The sequence below is a fragment of the Typopeltis vanoorti genome, chromosome 21, assembly GCF_054136105.1.
Source record: "Typopeltis vanoorti isolate ZY-2024b chromosome 21, IOZ_Tvanoo_1.0, whole genome shotgun sequence".
NCBI lineage: Eukaryota > Metazoa > Arthropoda > Arachnida > Uropygi > Thelyphonidae > Typopeltis > Typopeltis vanoorti.
Genome location: NC_143569.1, coordinates 97,501,150 through 97,523,908, shown reverse-complemented (window position 1 = coordinate 97,523,908; position 22,759 = coordinate 97,501,150). Strand labels below are relative to the sequence as shown.

Below are 22,759 nucleotides of genomic sequence, written 5' to 3'. Positions count from 1 at the left end.
TATGAATTGTATAGTGTAAATATATGCATATATAAAAATATAAATATGGATGTAAAGATCAGAATATGTACATATAAATGTAAAAATATAAATGTAGTATGAATATTGATACAAAATTGGAAATATAAATGTTAATCAGTACTTGGAAGTTATAAGTAATATATGCATTGTATGCAATGGAGCATGTAGGAATAAGTAACCCCCCCCCCCACACACACACACAGAATTCATACTTCTGGTGTGTAAAATTAATTTTTTTGTGACCAGAAGTTTTTAGTGGTATTTCTGATTGTTGTAGTACAGTATATGTATCACTTACAGTTCTTTAAATGTATCTATTTTGTTACCATAATATTTTACATAATTTACATAACATAATACAGTGTGTTGTGTTCAGGGAGGATAGAGAGAAAATAATGGGGGAAGGAGTGTTATTGATGATAACTGATAAACTGAAACCAAAGAGAGTAGAAGTTCACTGCAGGCCAGTGAAAATAGCACATTCGAGGCTATCTGATGTGAGATACAATCCAGCAGAATAAAATATACAGTTGAATGCTGGATCAGGGGATTGAACAGATGATGGGGATAGCATGCACTGGCTCAATGAGTGGAGGGCAGATGATCATTATGGGAGATTTCAACTATGGAAACATAGATTAGAAGAAGGAGAGAGAAAGGAAATGGAATTTATGAAGTTACTAAGAAATAATTACCTGAGACAGCATGTGATGGAATATACTATGGATTTGAGAGTGCTCAATCTAGTAACTGCATCTGGGAATTTGCCTATAACCAATATGACCACGTTGCTGTCAACTGGTGAGAATGATCGTATGGTCTTGACCTGAGATGTGGTTAAATGTGTGGAATTTTCAGTTAAGGGGGTGGGGGTATATGTGGAATTACAGGACTGGTAAGTATGACAAGCTCAGATTGTTTGGATCAGTGTTGTGGCATGTGAAACTGAAAAGGCTGGATGTTGATAGTGCATGGAGAGGTAAAGACGTGTTTGAGGGAAAGCAGGAGAGTAAATCAAATGCGAGTTAAATGGATGAACAGAACCATTAAGCTGGAGCTACAAAAAAGAAAAATTTGTGGATGGAATTCAAGTAGAAAGATTACCAGCAGGCACATAAGCAGTACAAAGCACAGGCCAAAAGGATAACCAGTATGGTAAGAAAGGCAAAAGCACAGTATGAAAGGAATTAGCAGGCCAAAGATAAACTCAAACAGTTCTTTTGATATGCTGCAAGTAAAAGGAAGAATGTTTATGACGATGATTTTAATGAATGATGATGGTATGGAGGTAACTGAATCAGTCGAAATAGTAAAATTACTAAGTAAGCACTTTGCAAGAGCATATCATCCAGTGGAGATACTGCAGAAATGAGAGAGGCAAAGGCTCATATGGAAAGCGAGGTAAATGAAATGGAGGTGCATAGCATGTTACAGAATCTTATTGTGAATACAGCTGTGGGATTGGACAGTATACCAGCTCGTGTTTTACATGAAACAATGAGGGAATTGTCAGTACCTTTGACAACATTATTTAATCTAAGTCTCAGCTCTGGATTAGTCCTGAGAGAGTGGAAAGAGATGAAAATAGTTCCATTGTATGAAGTAAGCTCAAAGACTGATGCAGCAAATTACCAAAAATTACTAATTATCGGCATATATCAGGAGTTGTTGCCAAGGTACTGGAGAAGTAAGTTGGTCAAGAGCAAAACACAGGAATGGATAGACAGAAATGGGAAACTGTATGGGGGGACAACATGGTTTTGTGACAAGTAGGTCATGCCTCAGTAACTTGCTCATATTTTATAATACAGTGACAACTGATTTGGGTGAAGATAATAGGTTTACAGTGATACTGCTGGACTTTGCAAAAGCTTAAGAGGATACCACATGGAATTCTAATTAATAAATTGCAGCACACAGGAATGGACACAGTATTGGTGAGGTGGATAAGAGGGTGGTTGATGGAGAGATATCAGAGAGTAGTTTATTCAGGAGTAGAGTTCAGAAGAAGACCTGTGACTAGTGGCATGCCACAGGGCTCTTTTCTTGGGTGCTACTGTTATATAGGAAAGGATCTGAGAGGAACTGTTCAGTTCTTTTCTGATGATGCAAAGTTGGGTAGAGAGATAGTTAATACAGATTATGTTAAAATTTTGATTTTAGACAGACTGTAGTCTAAGCAACGGAGAATGGATGTCAGTTTAAATAAATCAAAGATGCCCAAAAATTATATTCTTGGTTTCATCCTTTATTCAAGTGTAAGCAAACAAAGTTTGCACATGAAGTCACTTCATGACTGGGCTACTTGTATATGGAGGCTAATGACATCAAGGTTGAAGTAATGCAGAAGTAATGTAGAATGTAATGTACAATTGACGTGAAGTCATTAGCCTTCATATACAAGTAGCCCAGTCATGAAGTGACTTCACTTGCAAACTTTCTTTGCTTACACTTGGATTACGGATGAAACCAAAAATATAATTTCTTGGCATATTTGATTTATAGTATAACCAACTGAAAAAAAAACTTTTAACATCTGTCTCTAATTCAGATCTCTAATTTAGTAATGAAGTGTTACACCTTTTGACTATTTGTATAGGGAAATATGACTTCTACATTACTGCAATCTTGGTATCACTTCAGGGTCTTACTCCCACTGATGAGCCTTCAATAAAGATTGAAACCGGTATGGGTAGTGGCCTTCCCATAATGCATGATGAGGAGGAGAGGCTGACTTTGAGTGAACATGAGGTATATGAGGAATTAAGCAAACTTGATATTAATAAGGTTGTGGGACTTGATATATCACCATGTATTTTAAAGCAAAAAGCCAGAAAGTTGACAACTGCCTTCATGGGTTTGTTTAATATGAGTCTTACATGGGTCAAGTTCCAAATTAGTGGAAGGAAAGCAAAATTGTACTGCTTCATAAAGGAAGTGACAAAATTCAAGCAGCAACTTATAGGCGATTCGTGTGTCAGGTGTTGTGGTGAAAACACTGGAAAGGCTGGTGAAAATCAGGGTCCTAAATTGGGATGGCAATGGACAGAACGAATTTGCTAAAAGGAGATCTTGTTTTAGTAATGTACTTAATTATTTTAATAAGGTGACAACAGCAATGGATACACAATAGTATACTTAGACTTTGCAAAGACTTTTGACAGACTAGAGTAGATTGGTTGGATATTAGACTGCTGCATTGAATTCTGCCTGATAGGTATCAACGAATTGTGTATTAGGGAGCAATATCCCAGAAGATGAAAGTCAGTAGTGGTGTACCTCGGGGTTATTTTAGGGTTATTGCTGTTTAACCTGTATGTTAATGATATTGAGGAAGATTTGAATTGGAATATTCAGTTGTTTGCAGATGATGCAAATTTGGGACAAACTATGAGTAGTAGAGCAGATGTTGTGGCCTTACACTTGAATAGACTGAGTGAATGGGGACAGGATTGGGGATAGCAGTTCAATGTTGTGAAATATAAGGTTTAAAAATTTGGAAAACAAAGATGGGATGTAGAATTTACTCATGGTGGGGATATATTGTTGGATGTGGCATAATAGTGGATAAGGATCTAAAATTTAGTGGACATATTGCCAAAATTTTGAAGACAACACTACAAATTCTAGGAATGTGAAGGATACTGATTTGTAGAACTAAGCAGATTCTGCTTCCATTGCATAAGACTCTGATTAGGCCGCATATGGACTACTGTACACCGATTTGGTCACCTGGTTTTTCAAAAGGATGAAGAAATGTTGGAGATCATCCAGAGGCAATTGACCCAAACAGTTCTCATCTCTGGAATGGCGAATATGAAGAATGGTTAAATTGATGCAATTTGCAAAGTCTAGTGGATAGGAGGAAGAAGAGTGATATGATAGAGACATACAAGTTGGTAAGGTGCTGTTATAGGATTAATGTTAAAGAGATTTTTCATAAAATAATGGGAGACTGAGGGTGTTGAGAACAAGAGGTCATCTCTTGATGGCCTATGAATGATTGGAATGCATTGACTGAAAGGGTGGTGTCTGCAAAGAATTTGATTGTGTTTAAGGTACAGTATGATGAGCTGTATGACAAAAGGTATTTACCAGATGTTCCTCTGACTCCATGGGGTTTTAGGATGATAACAATAATAATAATAATTTATATAAAATTTTGTAATTATATTATAAATGTTGAAGTACATTTAAAGTAGCATTTTATTCATGTGGCTTACAACTTTATTAAAATATCATTCTGAGGAATTTTCAGAAAGGAAAGTTTAACAATTTTTTCATATTTTTAATAAATTTTATTAATTTATGATTTTGACTTCATGAAACATCCATTGATTACCTTGGCCGGAAAAGAATTCTTCCTTCTGCATAAGGATCTGATTTCATCTGTGTATTTAAATCAAAATGGAGCCCTGACTGAAATGAATAGATAAAGGTAGCATTGGTTGTCCAATTAAGGGGCAATCCCATCATGGTGGGTACTTGATGATAAGCTTCAATTAACATTAAAGCCCGTGTGGCATCATAGGAAATTCCATCCTTTAGATTTTTCATTCTTTTGAATGGATCAAAAGAATGCATATTAGGTAAAATTACAGAAAGGATGTCTTGAAGAGTAGTAAAATCCAGTTCGCTTCCTATAAAAGATTAATTAACAACAATAATCAATACCAATTGTTTCAAGATTCAAAGTTGAATAAGTGACAGGATTTCAGATATATTCACTATTTATATGACTTAAGATAAATAATTTATTTTTATTTAAAGGAAGATGTGATGAATTCAACAATACTTATTACTATTATACTATATTTGCCTCTTTACAAGGCCTTGATAAGACCTCACTTGGAACTATTGTGCAAGTTTCACAATGGAAACCAGGAGACCAGACCTGGTCTTCTAGTTTCCATTGTGATTCTAGTGGAAAGAGTGCAAAGGAGAGGGTTAAAAATGACATAAGGGTTGTGAAATACATTATGAAGACAGATTGAGAATTTGTAGAATTAGGGGAGTTATATATGATTGAGACTTATAAACTTCTGAAAAAGGGTCATGCGGGATTTCAGCTGATGGAATTTTTCAATTTATGGAGGGTGGAGAAAGGACAGGAGAGCACCTTTGAAAGCTGAGAATGAATGCTGCTATTAGCCCCCAGTGAGAGAAAAATCTAGCCCTCATTCATCGAGGGCTAGATTTTTTTCTCATAGGGTCATGCATGATTGGAATGGATTGCCATTGGATGTTGTGAGTGCAAGCAGTGTCAATGAATTCAAGAATAAGTATGACAGCTAGTGCATGTAGTATGGCCTCCATCGATGAGTTCTTGACTCCCAGAGGTCTCTCTTAATAATAATAATAATTTTTTTTATCACTTTCATCATCAATTCTATCTTCTCCTCCTATCCACTAGACTCTGCATATTGAATTTTCTCAACCTTTTTTCATACGCAATATATCAGAGACCAGAAACTACCTTTGTTAATCACCACCCTGAACTTTTTTCCAATCTTTTCATTCAGCAATATGTTTGAAAGTTAATTTATAGCTGTTGTTCTCTAGTATTGTATATTTTTGTATTTCTCTTTTCATGTTATGCACCCGATGAAGACATCTAAGAACACAAAACTAGTTGTGCATTCAAATAATAAAGTTTTTTTTTTTTCTATTTTGGCTTTTTTCTTCTATTTCAGCTTACAGTCATTAAATTTCTTCATGTTATATAGCTGAGGAAATCTGTGGCATCCAATATATAAATATATATAATGGTAGTATTTTGAAGAGCTCTTCTAATGGCAGCTTATCATATGCCTTTTCCATATCTTAAAATGAAAATAGAAATCCTCGCCATATTATTTATGAAATATTTGTTTCAAAGGTTAAATTTATTACAGACAACTCTGGTATTATTTGAAACCAAACCAGCTTTTTCTTCCAACTACCCCTTTAAGCCACTTTAATCTGCCTCTAATTCTTGATAAATCTTGCTGGGAACATCGAGTATTCCAGCTGTGATGAGATATCTATTAGTTGGAAGAAATTTCAACTAAACCCAGTAGGTGACTCCATTTCCCCCCAGTGAAACATTACTACTTATTATTAAAAGGCTGAAGTATGTGATGATGTACTTGGTCTCCTGATCTTTTTTTTTTAAATATTTCATCCATTTTTCATATGGTGGGAGTAATGTTAATACTATTCAATGAGATACCAGACATACAGTGGACTTCCTCCTTTTGAGGGAACGTGATTCTGCAGACGAGCTGCTAGACCGTACATGGAATTTAACCTGATGCTAGAAGGAGATTCCAGCTGTCACCTGCTAGCCCTTTGTCCAAAAGAAGTCCAAATAGTATGATATGTGGCAGAATACTACTACTACTACTATTATTATTATTATTATTATGTGACACCTCCAGGAGTCCAAAGACTCATCAAGGTAGGTCACCCACTCTACAACTCTCCGTCTCCACTGCATAATCTACACCAATGCCATCTACTGCCAACCACCACCACCACTAGTATTTTCTCAATTTCCCATGGTGGAATTTGAACCACAGCCTTTTGGCTGGAGAGCAGATACGCTAACTGCTTGGCTAACCAGGCTGGCAATTGAAGTCACATTTGACAAGAAGATTGGATGCTCCCTTTGCATGGACAATATATGTAAGAATGTTTCTTATTACTACATATCTCTGTTCTTTAATGACACTTCACTGACATCAACCTTGAAAAGAAAAACAAAGAATTTTATGTTTTTAACTTCTTAAAATCATGTTACTCCTTACATATAAAATTGCACAGAGAAAGCGATGCTGTTCCATCTGATAATGTTTAAACATGAAATGGCTAGCATCTGTCTTGTTACTGGCATGCTGTGTACATAATACCAGGTTTTGTATTAGTTTATATTCTTTATTTACAACTCTTTAAAATTCTTAATGGATTAATATAGACTAATGGGAGATTAATAACTTCATAGAAAAGATCCAAGGGAGTAAGAAGTCAGTGATATGGAAGAGCAGAATAAAAAAGATACAAGAAATTAAAGGAGTGGGTGTGAATTGAGAAAAGAGAAAACAGAATTCAAGGGAGATGGGAGAAATGGAGGGGAATTCAGGAAGAACAGGAAACATAGCAAGAAGTGGAAGTGAATGCAAAAGAATGGAATAAGATATCCTGAAAAATGCAGGGAGGGGGAGGATCTGGGTTTGGAGATAGAGTTACAGGATGGATCATGTGTGAGAGAAGGGGAATAACTGTGCAAAGGTATAGAGGAGTCATGTCTGAGACAAGGTATTGGTGGAACATGTTATAAACCCAGAAATAAACTCTTATCTTTATATATGAATCAAAATTATCAGAAATAAGGGCATGAAATTGTTGCATTGATCAATTTCATTCAACAAAAAATTGTCGGAATAAGTAAGATGATAAGTAAGTTGGATGAGAACAACATCCTAACAGAAATAGAGATGATGGGGTATGATATTTTTTGTGAAGGCAAAATAGTCAAAAAGGAAGATGGAGTGCTGTTGTCGGTAGAAAAGGAGTTCTGCTCATGCAGGGTACATTTGCAAGAGAGAAATAATGGCAGTGATTTTGAAGTAGAATTGTGTGAGACAGAGGGGTAGAGGAATAAATGTTTACTTCTATGAATGAAACATTTAGTTTGATGTTGTGATAGACCTGATAATGTGGAGGACAATGACAACAAAATATATAAAATAATTAGCCAATCAAATAAGAAATAGGTGATTTTACCATAAAGTAATATAGATTTTGATGAACAGTAGCAGCCAGGAGTAATGGGAATAAATTTCTTTAGTTTCTTGATGGACAACTACCTCAGACAGTATCTAATAGTGAATTTGATTATTTCATCAGAGGATGTTATTACAAATGAGGTACCAAATCTCCCCATGGTTGGTGAGAGTAACATGAAGTGATTACCTGGGTGTTGGTCATCTATATGAGGACCTCTGTGAGGAAAAGATATATGTGAAATTAAAAGGTTGTTGATTATTAAGCGATCAAGAGACAGTTTGCAGCTATATCATGAAATGAGGTGTTGGATGGAAGGGAAAAATATGTTGCTTGGGTGCTGTTCAAGACTGATCCAAGTGTCTCTGTGTATTCCAAGCGCCAAAAGGTTAAGTAAGGTCTACCTTAATAAGGAAAATAATAAGGGAATAAGGAAAATCAATTTCTCAAGTTCTTGAGAGATAACTCTCTCAGTTGGTATGTAAAGAAGGGCACATGAGGATCAAGAGTTCTAGATCTCATCATTTCTTCAGAGGATGTGATTGAGTATAAGGGTTTTACACTTTCCTCCAGTTGATGAAAGTGATCATGAAGTAATTTCCTGTGTTGTGGCTGGTCATATGCAGACTTATGTGACGAAAGGATATATTGGAATTATAAGGTGGCAATTACAACAAGCTTAGGAGACAGGATGGAACTATAACATGGAACGAGGAGTTGAGTGGTAAGGAATAAATGCTGCATGGGAACTGACAAAGAAATACATAACAGCATCAGTGTGTGAATGTATTCCAGAGGCTAAAAGGATGAATGAGGTAGGTGTTACGTCTTGTTCTCCCTATTATTTACTATTTTATTATTATTCTATTCACTTATCTTATCTGTTTTCAGCTCTTCCGTTGCCAACAAATTTATATTCTTTAAGTTGACTGCGCCAGCCAGCAACTGAAGTCTGAGACACAATTTTAAGCTACTGAAAACAATATAGGGATCAAGAGGTTTGCAGTCGTGGTCCCCCTTTCTTAGTTACTAATGGATTCCCTTATCACTTATGCACAGTCCGAATTTTAACAAGTGGTAACTCAACTCTCAGAACAATGACAGACTCATGGGTTCAAATTAAAGAAATACATTTATTTTAGACAAACACCTATATATACACTTAGGTCAGAGATTTCAATTCTAAAGAGCCTGAACTTCCCCGCTCTTAAATTTACATATCCAAAATTATTTACTCTGAAATCTTATGGTATCAATTTCACACTCTTCTTTGTATAACTATATTCAGGCTCGGTTAATTTCTACTGGGTTGCTCAGTTCTCATTCATGGGAATAACACATATACATAGATATATTCTACAATCCTAGTGTGAAAGATATTAGATATACTCTGTCTTGCTAAATTCACATGAGACAATATTTTCTCTTATATTCTGGCTTTATCCTCCCCCAAAATTCAGTTAATATTTAAATTCAAATTTAATACAATAATAACAATGTTTCTTCTAGCATAAACAGTCCGAAGCCTTGGTTCCCAGCTCAGCTTAAGCTTAGGGTGTTACTTGCTCTTTAGTCGTAGACAGAATGTCCAAAAGATTACAGTTCTTTAGATATAAAGTAGAAGTAGACTATATGGAGTTCCTTAACGTTCTGTTTCTTATTCCCTCTTTGGTTATTAGTTAATCTAATACGAAAACTTGCGTCTTACCGTTCTTGCTTTTCTGGTAGTTATTAGGACTTCCTTAACTAGATCTCTGGATTTCCTCACCGTATATTTCTTATGGCATCCGCGACATACTTCTATTCTTTTCGAAAGAGATTCACCTCTTTGCTGTTTTATACGTTGGCATGGCTAACCAACGGCTCTTTCTGGCACGGCGGCAAGCTTCACAACTATCCAGCACTTGGAATCAGGAACCAGGAAACAGAAAATAGAAAGCGATTGAATTCGGCGCCGAAACCTATATACCTCATGTGAGCGCCCTCTCTTGGTGGCTACGTCACGCACATAGCGGCGGCCGATTGGTTACCGCAGCTCCGAACTGTTTTTGACATGGTCCTATGCATGTATTATCTTATATACAATTTCAGTAATTATACATAATTTTCCTCTTTTAATTAATCCACAAACATCTATTTAAATTATGTGTTAGTCAAAATTCACTTAATATCTACAAAAAATGTTTAGACACAGTTCTGAGTTACCAAGATGCACATTTTCTTCTGGTAGGCATAAGCATGTCCATATCCATGGCTTTTAACGTAACCTTATATTGGGTCGAAAATGGGATAACTCATTAAAAGTGAGTTGGCACTTTTTCCGACACAACATAGGTGTAAAATGGATGAATGCAGAGCTTAAGCATGAAATCTGGAAAAAGAAAGTAGTTTGGAGGAAGTACAAGATGAATAATGGTAATCATGAAGAATATAAAGAACAAGCCAGGAGAGTGACGCAGTTAGTAAGGAAAACAAAAGTAGAGTATGAGTAGAAATTGGAAAATCAGGCTAAGAGGGTGCTCACAGAGAGTTTTTTAGATATGTGACAAGTAGAAAGAAGAATGATCATGTAAGATTAAGTTAATGGATGAAAGTTGTAGAATGGTAACTGCTACAAAAGCATTGTTGAGGTATTCAGTGATCAATTCATAAGGGTATTTCATCCTGATCAGGGTGGAATCATGAAGAACTAAAGTGTAGAAGACAGGAGGGAATGGCTTAATTGTGAGTGAGTAGGAGGTATTTGAGGAAATAAATAACCTTGATGTCAATAAGGCAATAGGATTTGATGACATATCACCATGTATCTTAAGGGAATATTCCAGGGAATTGGCAGTAGCACTGCATGCCTGTTTAATAAGAGTCTTACAACATCACAGGTTCCAAGGGAGTGGAAGGAGGATAAAATTGTTCCACTGCATAAAGGTGGTGATAAGGCTGTAACTACAAATTATAGACCGGTCTGTATATCTGGAGTTGTAGTGAAGGTACTGCAGATATTAGTTACAATTAGAATACGGAAATGTGTTGATAATAGCGGTATTCTCTGTAGTTATTAGTATGGGTTTGTTAAAGGGAGATCATGTTTCACTAACCTACTTATGTACTTATGCCTTTAATGTGCCCAAAAATCTCCCCTACTATCTACCACAGAAGACTAACAACAAAACTGTCATCATCCCATACATTAAAGGCACATCTGAAAAGATATCTAGGGTGCTTAACAAACACCAACTACACACTGCATTTAAACCTTATGTGAAATTGGCAACTCTCATCCATTCACCTAAAGACAGATTCTCTCCTTTATCACATCCAGGAGGTCTATCACCATGTCTATGAAGTGCCCTGTTCATGTCATCGAGCCTACTATGGACAGACAGGAAGAACTGTGGACATCTGTCTTAATGAACACAAAAAATATATCCGGCACTTTTGTTATGGCAAGTTGGGTCTGGCAGACCATGCTTTGGATATCCTTGCATACACAGGATCGATTGAAAAAAAAACAAAAGTACTACACAGAAGCTTTTACAAGTCAGAGAGGTTGTTCCTGGAATCAACAGAAGCCTTAAAACATAATCTTAACCTCAACAAGTATGGCTTTATACAGATCTACCAAAGATTTGGGAGACAGTCATCATAAGACCAAATTAATCTTTTCTTTTTTTTTTATTTTTTTAACTTAGATGGCACCTAATTAGGACTTTAGTCTTTGTGTTGCACGCTGCAATTACTCATACTAGTCCCACTGTTATACTGGATTGCAGTTGTCTTATAACTGTAACAAACTTTGTTTGTATGCTCTGAAGATGCTGGATATAATACCAGCTAAATATCAGCATTAAAGTTAATAAATAGTTATTTTCTTATTAATCTGTGTTTATATCTATTACCGTTAAAATGCAATCAACATGTGCGATGAACACATAAGCTATGACATATCACCATGTATCTTAAGGGAATATTCCAGGGAATTCCAGTTAAGTACACATTGAATCAGTTTAAGGTGCAGTTGAATGAGCATTATGTGCAATAGTATGTACCTCCCACAATGAGTCTCTGACTCCATGGAGGGCAAATGTTAATAATAATAATAATAATAAAGTATCCTTCAGAGAGTCGTATTTCCGCTTTTTATGATAGGTTTCATGGTATAAAAGAACACAGATGGTTAAGCAAATAACTATTTATTAACTTAAGGCTATTTTTCGCTGGTCTTATATCCAGCATCTTCAGAGCACACAACACAAAGTTTGTTACAAAGGCAAGACAACCACAATCCGGTGTAACAGTGGGGACAGTATAAGTGATTGCAGCGTGCAATCACTTATACTGTCCCCACTGTGCAATACAAGATTAAAGTCCTAATATGGTGCCATCTAGGTAAAAAAAAAAAAAAAAAAAAAAAAAAAAAAAAAAAAAAAAAAAAAAAATTCAAGTTTTGAAATAGTAGTCCAAATGATAAAAAATAAAAGTGATAAATATTAATTTGGTCTTAGGATGACTGTCTCCCAAATCTTTGGTAGATTTATACAGCCATACTTGTTAAGGTTTGGGGTATGTTTCAAGGCTTCTGTTGATTCCAGGAACAACCTCTCTGACTTGTAGAAGCTTCTGTGTATTACTTTTGTTTCTTTCCAATTGATCCTGTGTGCAGGGGTATCCAGAGCATGGTCTGCCAGACCCGACTTACCATAGCGAAAGTGTCGGATATATTTTTTGTGTTCACTGAGGCGGATGTCCACATTTCTTCCTGTCTGTCCGTAGTAGGCTTGATGGCAAGAACAGGGCACTTCATAGACACCAGGATGTGATAAAGGAGTGCATAAATGTGGACATCCGCCTCAGTGAACACAAAAAATATATCCGACACTTTCGCTATGGTGAGTCGGGTCTGGCAGACCATGCTCTGGATACCCCTGCACACAGGATCAATTGGAAAGAAACAAAAGTAATACACAGAAGCCTCTACAAGTCAGAGAGGTTATTATTATTATTATTATTATTTGACACCTCCAGGGAGTCCAAAGACTCATCGAGGGAGAGTGTGCCAACAGCATCGAACGATTGGCCCCGCCTTGAAACATACCCCAAACCTTAACAAGTATGGCTGTATAAATCTACCAAAGATTTGGGAGACAGTCATCCTAAGACCAAATTAATATTTATCACTTTTATTTTTTATCATTTGGACTACTATTTCAAAACTTGAAATTTTTTTTTTTTTTTTTTTTCCTAGATGGCGCCATATTAGGACTTTAGTCTTGTGTTGCACGCCGCAATCACTTATACTGTCCCCACTGTTACACCGGATTGTGGTTGTCTTGCCTTTGTAACAAACTTTGTGTTGTGTGCTCTGAAGATGCTGGATATAAGACCAGCGAAATATTAGCCTTAAGTTAATAAATAGTTATTTGCTTAACCATCTGTGTTCTTTTATACCGTGAAACCTATCATAACATGTCTGACGAACACATAAGCCTATCCACGCGTATATTTCCCCTTTATTTATTCTTATGGTAAAAGTAGCTACAGGTCAATGTCCAGACCAGAAACCAATCTAGTGCCTCATCTGCTACCTCGTGGATGTCCTGGAGGCCACAACCATGAAATTGGCACCTTGGGCCACAAGGGAACAATCACAATAAGGGTGGTCTGACAGTCTCCATTTATGCAGCCCTGGTTTGTTCTGATCCTGTTGACAGATGACATCTTCCTAGGAAGGGAAAAACCAGGCTGCAGAGCAAAGGGATCTTCAACCAGGAAACCATTTGTTGGAAGATTGTTGGATTAGTGTTCTCTCCACATGTCAGATGTTGATGGTAAGGCAGCTGAGGAAAGTTCATCCATGGACCAGAAAGGCTTTCTTGATTTTGGTGAAGACTAAGTAGATTTAAAAGAGTCTGGTGCAGGGACAGGAGTAGGTTGCTCATTACTATATTAAATACTTTAATCGAGGCATGTCTTCTCCATATATATGGTCGAGCAATGTTAGATAGGACGTCAGCCATGGGAGAGGGGTGCTTCTCAGCATTTCACTAATTGTGTGCATGGTAGAGTTTAGCTGGGTGTCTATAATGTTAGTGTGTGCAATTCTTTCCCAGACGGACACAGTATTGTGCTGCAGAAATGCAAGGGCTAGTGCAGACAACTTTAAGACATCAGCACCATAACCGCAGGTTGTTCCAGAAAGCTGTGAGATTATATTATTTCTTGTTTTAATTTTGTTGAACAGGTTGGTGATGGACCTTTTATAGGTTAGGCTTCTGTCCAGGCTCACTCCAAGGCATTTAAGGTAAGGCGCATGCTCTACCTTTTTTTTGCCACAGAAAGAGAGGTTGAGGTGTCGATTCACCTCTGCATTGTTCAGAGAATGCTGTGGACACAGTTTTTGTTGGATTTGGCTTCAGGTACCACTGCTTTTCCAGATGACAGATGGTCTTGAAGTACACCTCTAGGATGTTCAGGTCTGTATTCAAGGTTGTTTGCAGGTTGGCAAAGGAGGTAGACTGGTGTAGGATTTGCTTGAGCTGGTATGTGGTAAGTCAGATGTGTAGATATTAAATAGTAAAGGGGACAACACAGAGTCCTGTGGAAGACCATTGTGGAGAAATCTGGGCCTTCTCTTTTCTCCGTCAATATGGACTGTGATCTTTCTGTTGGAGTGAATGAATTCAAAAAGCTGGAAAGTTGTTTTGCACCTTATGATATTGCATAGTTTTAGGAGGAGGCCCCTGATCCAGACTGCGTCATAAGCTGATGTTAGATCAATAAAAGTGACTCCGAATTTAAGTTTCTTATGAGTGCCTGCTTCAATCTATGTTGTCAGGGACAGGATCTGGTCACAGCAACTTCTTCCCAGCCTGAAGCCAGCTTGTTTAATCAGGAGTGCTCTTTCAATGAATAGGGAAATTCTTTTAAGAAGTCACTCAAAGAGCTTAAAGGTGGAGCAAAGAAAAGAAATAGGTCATAGATTTTTGACATTATTTGGATTTTTCCCTGGTTTGGGCACTGCAATTGTTTTGGCTTCCACCGTGGTTTTGGTAGTTTTCTAGTTGTTATAATTTTTGATAAAATGGCAGCCAGTCATGTTTGACCTCATTGGCCAAGATGTTTTAGAAACTCAAGGATACTATCCACTTCTGTAGCCTTGCCATTCTTGGTGAGTTTTAAGGTTTCCTGTACCTCTTCAAGAGAAACTGGCTGCTCAAGATCAGGAAGCTCAGAGGCCATCAGATTTTTTTCTGATGGAAGATTGCACAGTTATTTTCCTGGTAGAGCTGGGACTAATCTTGGAGGTTTTCAGTAAATGATTAGCCATTTGATAAGTAGTTATCTCTAGTGGTTTGTATGTTGTTGGTTCTGCTCCAAAATTTTCTCAGGAGTGACCAGCTTTTCCAGCTAGATTTGGTGAAGTCAAGTTCATGGATGGTTGAAATCCATCTTTCGTTTCTGTTTATTTCGAGCATTGCTATGAATTCCTTAACAATAGTTGGATCTTCAGTTTTTTCATATTTAGCTAAAAGTTCCTTGGTATCCCTACTTATACACGAAATATACTACTAGTATATTTCCATATACTAGCTGCCAAAAATTGCCTCATACCCATAAGGATATGTGCTTTGCATTATGAGATATTAAGGCAAGTGATGTGAAGTTATACCACCTTTACCACGAATTGCCCCAGTCCTAATATTTCAGGTGCAAACTTTGTTTGCTTACGCTTGAATAAAGGATTAAACCAAATATATAATTGCTAGCATAACCAAGTGAAAAAACTTCCATCATCCAGAGAATTTTAATAATAAGGCATGACACCTTTTGGTAACTGGTATATGGAAATATGACTTCTGCATTACTTCCAAATTAGTATCACCACCTCTGGGTCTGGCTCCCACTGATGAGGCCTGAATAAAGGTTGAACTGGTTGGTGACTTGATTCCAGGGAAGCAGAGTTTCTGCCTAGGGTAATGGATGGCAAAATGCTGTAGCCAATGAAGTTTTAATTGAGGCTTGGCTGTTGCTGTTACCCATGTAGAAGGGTAATGGATGGCAATGCTGTAGCTCATGAAGTTAACTGAGGCTCAGCTGTTGCTGTTGCCCCTCAGATGAGCAGTTCTGCTCGATGGTGAGGTGAGCCTGCCGCTGGGTAGAGCCAACACTGAGAGTTCTTCTCAGTGATGGGGTGAGCCTGTTACTGAGGGGAACAACCACTGAATTAAATGATCCTCTGGGTCACTCATTGTTGGGTGATCAGGGGGATCTCATGAGCTTTTCAAGATGTAACCCTACACATAATATAGGGAAGGGTAGTGTCCCTTCCCATAATGCATAGCATGATGGGAAGGGACACTACCCTTCCCTACATACCCATAAGGATATGTGTTTTGCATTATGGGATACTAAGGCAAGTGATGTGAAGTTATACCACCTTTACCAAGAGTTGCCCCAGTCCTGAAAATATTTCAGGTGCAAACTTTGTTTGCTTACACTTATATAAAGGATTAAACCAAATATATAATTGGCACATCAGTGTCTGTCGCATATGCTACAGCAGTAACCTCACTAGATGATATACCCTTGCAAAGTGGTCACCCAGAAACTCACCTATTTTAACTGCTTCTGTCACTTTGTGACCATCATCACTCATTAAGGTTAATAATCGTGAAAGAACTCTTTAGGATTCCCTTTGGCCTGCTTGGCAAAATTCTTTTCATAATCTGATTTTGCTTTCCTTGCCTTGTTAGTTATCTTTCTTGCCTGAGCCTTCTACTGTTTATGAGTTTGCTGGTAACCTTTCTCTTTATATACTCTCCAAAGCATTTTCTTCTCTGCAGTTATGCTTAATGATATTACTCATCCATCTAATTCCTAATTTAAAAATGCTTCATTTAGATAACCCTTCACTATCCTATATGCACTACTAACATCTTTCTCTTGCAGTGTTTTATGCCATGGCACAAATTTAAGCTTCCTCATAATCATCTGCCTTTTAGATCCATGTATACCATTTCTGACAGAATATTCTTCACGTTTTACAATCTCCCAAATTAAGATCGCATGGTTACTTTTGGAAATTGGTGGCAATGTGGCCTCCTTTGGTTGTAGTATCAGAAGAGCTATCCATAATCAAAGGAGGTCACATTGTCACCAATTTCCAAAAGTAACCATGCGATTTTGACTTGGGAGACTGTAAAACTTGAGGAATATTCTGTCAGAAAGGTATACATGGATAATATTCCTTCAAATATTCCTACACCCCCTCTTCGCTTCCATCACATGCTGCCTCAAGCAATAATCTCTCAACAGGTGTATAAATTCCGTTTGCTCCCTGCCATGTGATCTTTCTTCCTTCAAGTCTATATATCTCCATACTTGAAGTCCTCCATAATAATCACTCAACTTGTACTAATTTTCCGATGTATGCGTTCCGGGTCATTTGTGGAACCCCTGGCCTATAGCAACAACTAACTGTATATTTTGTCTTACTGGCCTTGATCTCTAATGAAACTACTTCAAATGAACAGCTACCCTCCTGCCTATCTCCTATTCTTTTTGGCAACAATTCATCCACTGTCATCATCAGTATCCTTCCTGTCTTCCTATAAACCCTTCACATTCTATCCCTGTAATTACATCAACTGTTGAGTTTTTCCACTTGGAATAATCCATTCAACGAACTCTCTTCACTATGTGTGGTCAGTAGGCTTCAGTTCTTGAGTCAATTGAACTTTGTAAGCATAAAGATGCAAATCTTTCATGAGAATACGCTGTAGAGAGCTTCTCGAAATGCCCAATTCAAGACCACGGTGCCGAATTGATGTTCCTGGACTCTCAGCAACACTCTCACGAACTGCTTCGATGTTTTCTGTTGAATGACTTGTTGAAGGACGGCCAGAGTGTATAAGATCACTAATTGATCCAGTTTCCTTGAATTTTTTAATTAATCTTTTCACAGTTGATGAAGTTAAATCACTATTCCAACCATATTTTGTACGAAAATTGCGAACTGTAGCTGCCAAACCTTCATTATTTTTAAAATATTGCTCAACAATGAAAATGCATTGTTCTTTCGTGTAGCGCTCCATTTTTAATAACCCTGAACTGTCAGCTGTCACGCTGTCTTTTTTTTCTCGTTGGCAACACTTTACCGCACAAATGGCACTAAATTTAAATTTTGCATGAATTTTGGGACAAACTGTATATACAGTCATACCCCGAGTTACGTGAATCCGGAGTTATGCAGCTTCTTATATGTACATATTACCATCCCACCTCACCACTAGTTGTATCTTTCATGTGCCGGCCACATTCACCATTGTCGCAATGCTGTGAACAAGCACTGACGTGTTTCCCGCGGTCTCCATTCATACACGATTTTTATAGTCTACAAACCTTGCAATTGTTTAATGTTATGTTCTTGATAAAAATCATATAAAAAATAACAATGTCATCCAAAAGAAGCAAGTCCGGTTCTTCTACTGCTAGCAAGAAAAGAAAAACATTGACTTTGGAAACAGAACTCAACATTATTAAGGATTTTGAAGATGGAATGAAAATTTGTGAGCTAGCAAAGAAGTTTGATCTACAGGAATCCACAGTAAGAACAATCATAAAAGAAAGGTTTACAGATTTTGGAGGACATTGATTCTAACGAGGAACGAATTGTAGCCACAAGGCAAGGAATAAAAAAATCATTAGCTTGCTATGAAAAAATTTTGCGTGACAAGAAAAAGACATTATGCCATCAGACTAATCTATTAGATTTTATGAAACCATCAACATCGAAATAACTTTCTTTTTTTTATGTACGAAAAACTACAATTATGATTATATTTCTTAAAAATAGATGTTTTTGTAAACTTTTGGTCCCAATTGTATGTTTGTATATATAAATTACATGCAAAATTATACCCCAAGTTATGCAAATTCGACTTATGCGCTTTTTGTTGGTCCCACCTACCGCGTAACTTCGGGGTTTTACTGTATATATATCATCGTCATCGTACGTTACACTTTCATGCAGGCTTCACATTTTACCATGTAAGCTTCCGTAACCAATAATCCCATGGAATAGGTTGGTTGCACCTTATTCCTGGTGGTATCCCATGTCTGTCGAAGTGTGTGTGTTCATGGAGCCAGTTTGCCTGCTTAACAGGAGGAAAAGCCCCAGGATAAACTGAGGAAAAAACCCTGCTGTCGACGCCCAAGACTGGCTAACTTGGCTATGGTTGAGGAAGATCTTTGAGCTCCTCACATCGTCGATAGGAATCAAACCTAGGACACTCCTTCCCCAGGCATATGGTTATGAAGCGCATAGCCACTAGGCTAACCATGTGGACTGTCTTTCGATTAACTACGTTTGATGAATTTTCATGGAACCACATCATCTAATTCCATAGCTCTCTCTCTCTCTCTCTATATATATATACACACACACACATATATATATATATATATATACACACACACATATATATATATATATATATACACACATATATACACACATATATATATATACACACACACACATATATATATATATATATATACACATATATATATACACACACACACATATACAGGGTGTTCGGGATAAATTTGACAGTTTCGTAAGGAAAAAGAAAATCTTCTTTGTATCTATTAAATTTAATGAATTGACAAAAAAAACATTACAGGCAGAGTTAATTACAATACTATCAACAAGATTTACTCAAAATAACCACCATTAGCATCGATCACAGCTTCAATTCTTCTTCGGAACCTCGAACAAGCTGATGCTACAGTCTCCCTGGGAAGGGCCGCAAAAACTGTTTTAATTTTATCCATTAACTGGGCTTTTGTATTACTGGAAGTGCGATTGGTGTCTTTTTCAACTGCGCCCCATACAAAATAATCCATGGGGTTAAGGTCTGGGGAGTTTGGAGGCCAAACATTTGGACTGGTGAAGTCGTCGAAATTTTCAGACAACCATTTTTGACTTTTCCCAGAGGTGTGGCAAGGGGCCGAATCCTGCTGCCATACATACGGCCTACCATTGGCTACCCTTGTTATCCAGGGCTTGACTACAGTTAGCAACTCCACGAACAAAGCCCGAATTCCAATGCCAGGGTTCTTCAACACCTGTTCCTGCAGATTTGCGAGGAATTCTGCTGTACGAACGCAATCAGATCGTCTGCTAGGGATCTTTCTTCTTGCTACATCCTCGTAGTCACCATTGCAAGTCTCTAGTTCATGCCTGATTGTTTTTACTGTATTCAGGGAGCATTGGGCAGCAGTCGTAATATCCTTATTTTGATGGCGGGCACGAATCATCATGATACAAGTTATTCTCTTCCATGATTCAGGTGGGTTCCAGCTATCCATCCTTTCTGACATCTTGTATATGAATGAAGAAGGGTCCAAACTTTTAAATGAAGAGAAGTGTGTGTTAATACATGTAACTTACGGAAAAATATAATTAATTATAAATATGTCAAATTTATCCCGAACACCCTGTATATATATACACACATATATATATACACACACATATATATATACACACATATATACATACACACATATATACACACACACATATATACACACACACACATATATATATATATATATATATTATCTGTGAGAATCAACATGGATTTGTGAAAGGACGCTCTTGTTTTAGCAATATGCTAGCCTTTTATAATAAAGTTACAAGAGCATTAGATGAGGGAAAGGCATATACTGCAATTTTCTTAGACTTGGCGAAGGCATTTGACAGGGTGCCACATGATAAGCTGATATTTAAGTTGCAGCACATGGGTCTGGATGTCAGATTGGTCAACTGGATTCAGGATTGGCTGTCTGATAGGTATCAGAGAGTTGTGTATGGTGGAGCAGTTTCCAGGAGGCAGAGGGTTACAAGTGGGGTCCCACAGGGCTCAGTACTAGGACCTATATTGTTTAACCGTTATATCAATGACATAGCCAGTGGATTGCAGGGGGATATTCAGTTGTTTGCGGATGATGCGAAGCTGGGAAGGATTATTAGTAATAGCGCAGATGTGGTAGCCCTGCAAGAGGATTTAAATAAGCTAGATAGATGGGCAAATGAATGGGGGTCTCAGTTTAATGCAGCAAAACGTAAGGTCTTGAGGTTTGGGAAACATCGATGGGATGCTGCATACTCTATGGGAGGAGTTATGCTGGAGGAAGTAGGGGAGACAAGAGAGCTGGGGTTGATGATTGATAGAAACCTGAAGTTTAGGGGACATATTGCAAAGGTGGTGAAAGTAACACAGAGGATTGCTGCTATTATGAGAAGGACACTGACCTGCAGAGATAAGAGGGTTATCATTCCGTTGTATAAGTCTCTGATCAGACCACACTTGGACTATTGTTCTCAGATTTGGTCCCCAGGATTTGAAGGGGATAAATTAACTGTGGAAAGGATACAAAGACGGATGACAAAGATGGTTTCAGGACTGTACAATGATAGTTATGAGGATCGGCTGAGAGAATATGGACTGCAGAGTTTGGCGGATAGAAGAAGGAGAGGTGATATGATTGAGACTTTTAAACTGTTGAGAGGTGGTTACAGGGTTGACACTGGGGAGTTCTTTCGCTTGGTTGATCAGCGGGAAGGAGTGATGACAAGAGGCCATCCCTGGAAGTTACGAAAGGAAACTGTGAGCAAGAGGGTAAGGAGTGGTTTCTTTGTGTGGAGGGTGGTTGAGCCGTGGAATGCATTGCCTGATGGAGTGGTGGGAGCGAGAACGGTCAGTGACTTTAAAGAGTGGTATGATAAACTTTGTGTTTCTCAGGGGGGGACCTCCCCTCGATGAGTCTTGACAGACTTTATGTCTTAGGAAGGACCTCCCTCGATGAGTCTTTTGACTCCTTGGAGGCCTGAATAATAATAATAATAATAATAATAATAATATATATATATATATATATATACACATATATACACACATATATATATATATATACACATATATACACACATATATATATATACACACATATATACACACACACATATATATACACATATATACACACACATATATACACACACACACATATACACACACACACACACACACACACACACACACACACACACACACACACACACACACACACACACATAAAGATTTATTTATTTATGAGGGGTACCCAAAAATAAAAAGAATTGCTTTTTAAAAAAAATTATTAAAGTTGATAATAATATATTCTAGTCCCCTTCAGAATACTCACCATATGAATCAATGCACTTGTCCCAATGTTTTTTTTTCATTGCTGAAAACAGTTCTGGAACTGTTCAACTGACTATTTATTAAAAAAAAAGATGTTTATTAACTAACTTATATTTCACTGGATTTAAACCAGCATCTTCAGAGCGCAAAACAGTACATTAGACTTTACATGTGAGAATGAATAAGTGAAACTATTCAATTTGTAATGGACAAAAGATTTAAAAAGATTTAATGGACAAAAGATTGCCCACATTAGTGGGCACCAAAATTAGGACTTTAAAAAAAGAAGTATTACAGCTATGTAGGAGTTGATCTTAAGATTACAGTCTCCCACCTTTTTGACAAATTAATGCAACCCAACTTGTTCAGGTTAGGAGAATGCTTCATAGCCATGGCTGACTCTAAAAATAATTTTTCTGATCTGTAATGACTTCTAAATAGCACTGGTTTTCTTCCATCTAATCCTGTGTGAAGGGATGTCCAAAGTGTGGTTTGCCAGACCTGATTTGCCATAATAATACTAGTGAATGTATTAAATTTGTTGATGATTTTCCAGATCTTCTTGTCTGTCCATAGTAGGCCAAGTCACAATAACAAAGAACTTCATACATTCCAGGATATGCTAGAGGATGGAGTTTATAATTAGGAGAATGGATCAGAGTTGCTAATTAATATGGCCTTCATATTCAAACCACATGTTACATTAGCAACTCTGATCTGCA

At 37.3% G+C, this 22,759-nt stretch overlaps 1 protein-coding gene across 1 annotated transcript in view; it reads right to left on the bottom strand.

Annotated features, from left to right (window-relative positions):
* Window positions 1-22,759, bottom strand: part of LOC150095132 (apolipoprotein B-100-like) — a 297,535-nt gene that overhangs the window by 19,800 nt on the left and 254,976 nt on the right. Inside the window, exon 17 of the mRNA XM_090411200.1 lies at window positions 4,364-4,661. Coding sequence (XP_090267326.1) covers window positions 4,364-4,661 — 298 coding nt within the window. The remainder of the gene's footprint in view (window positions 1-4,363; window positions 4,662-22,759) is intronic.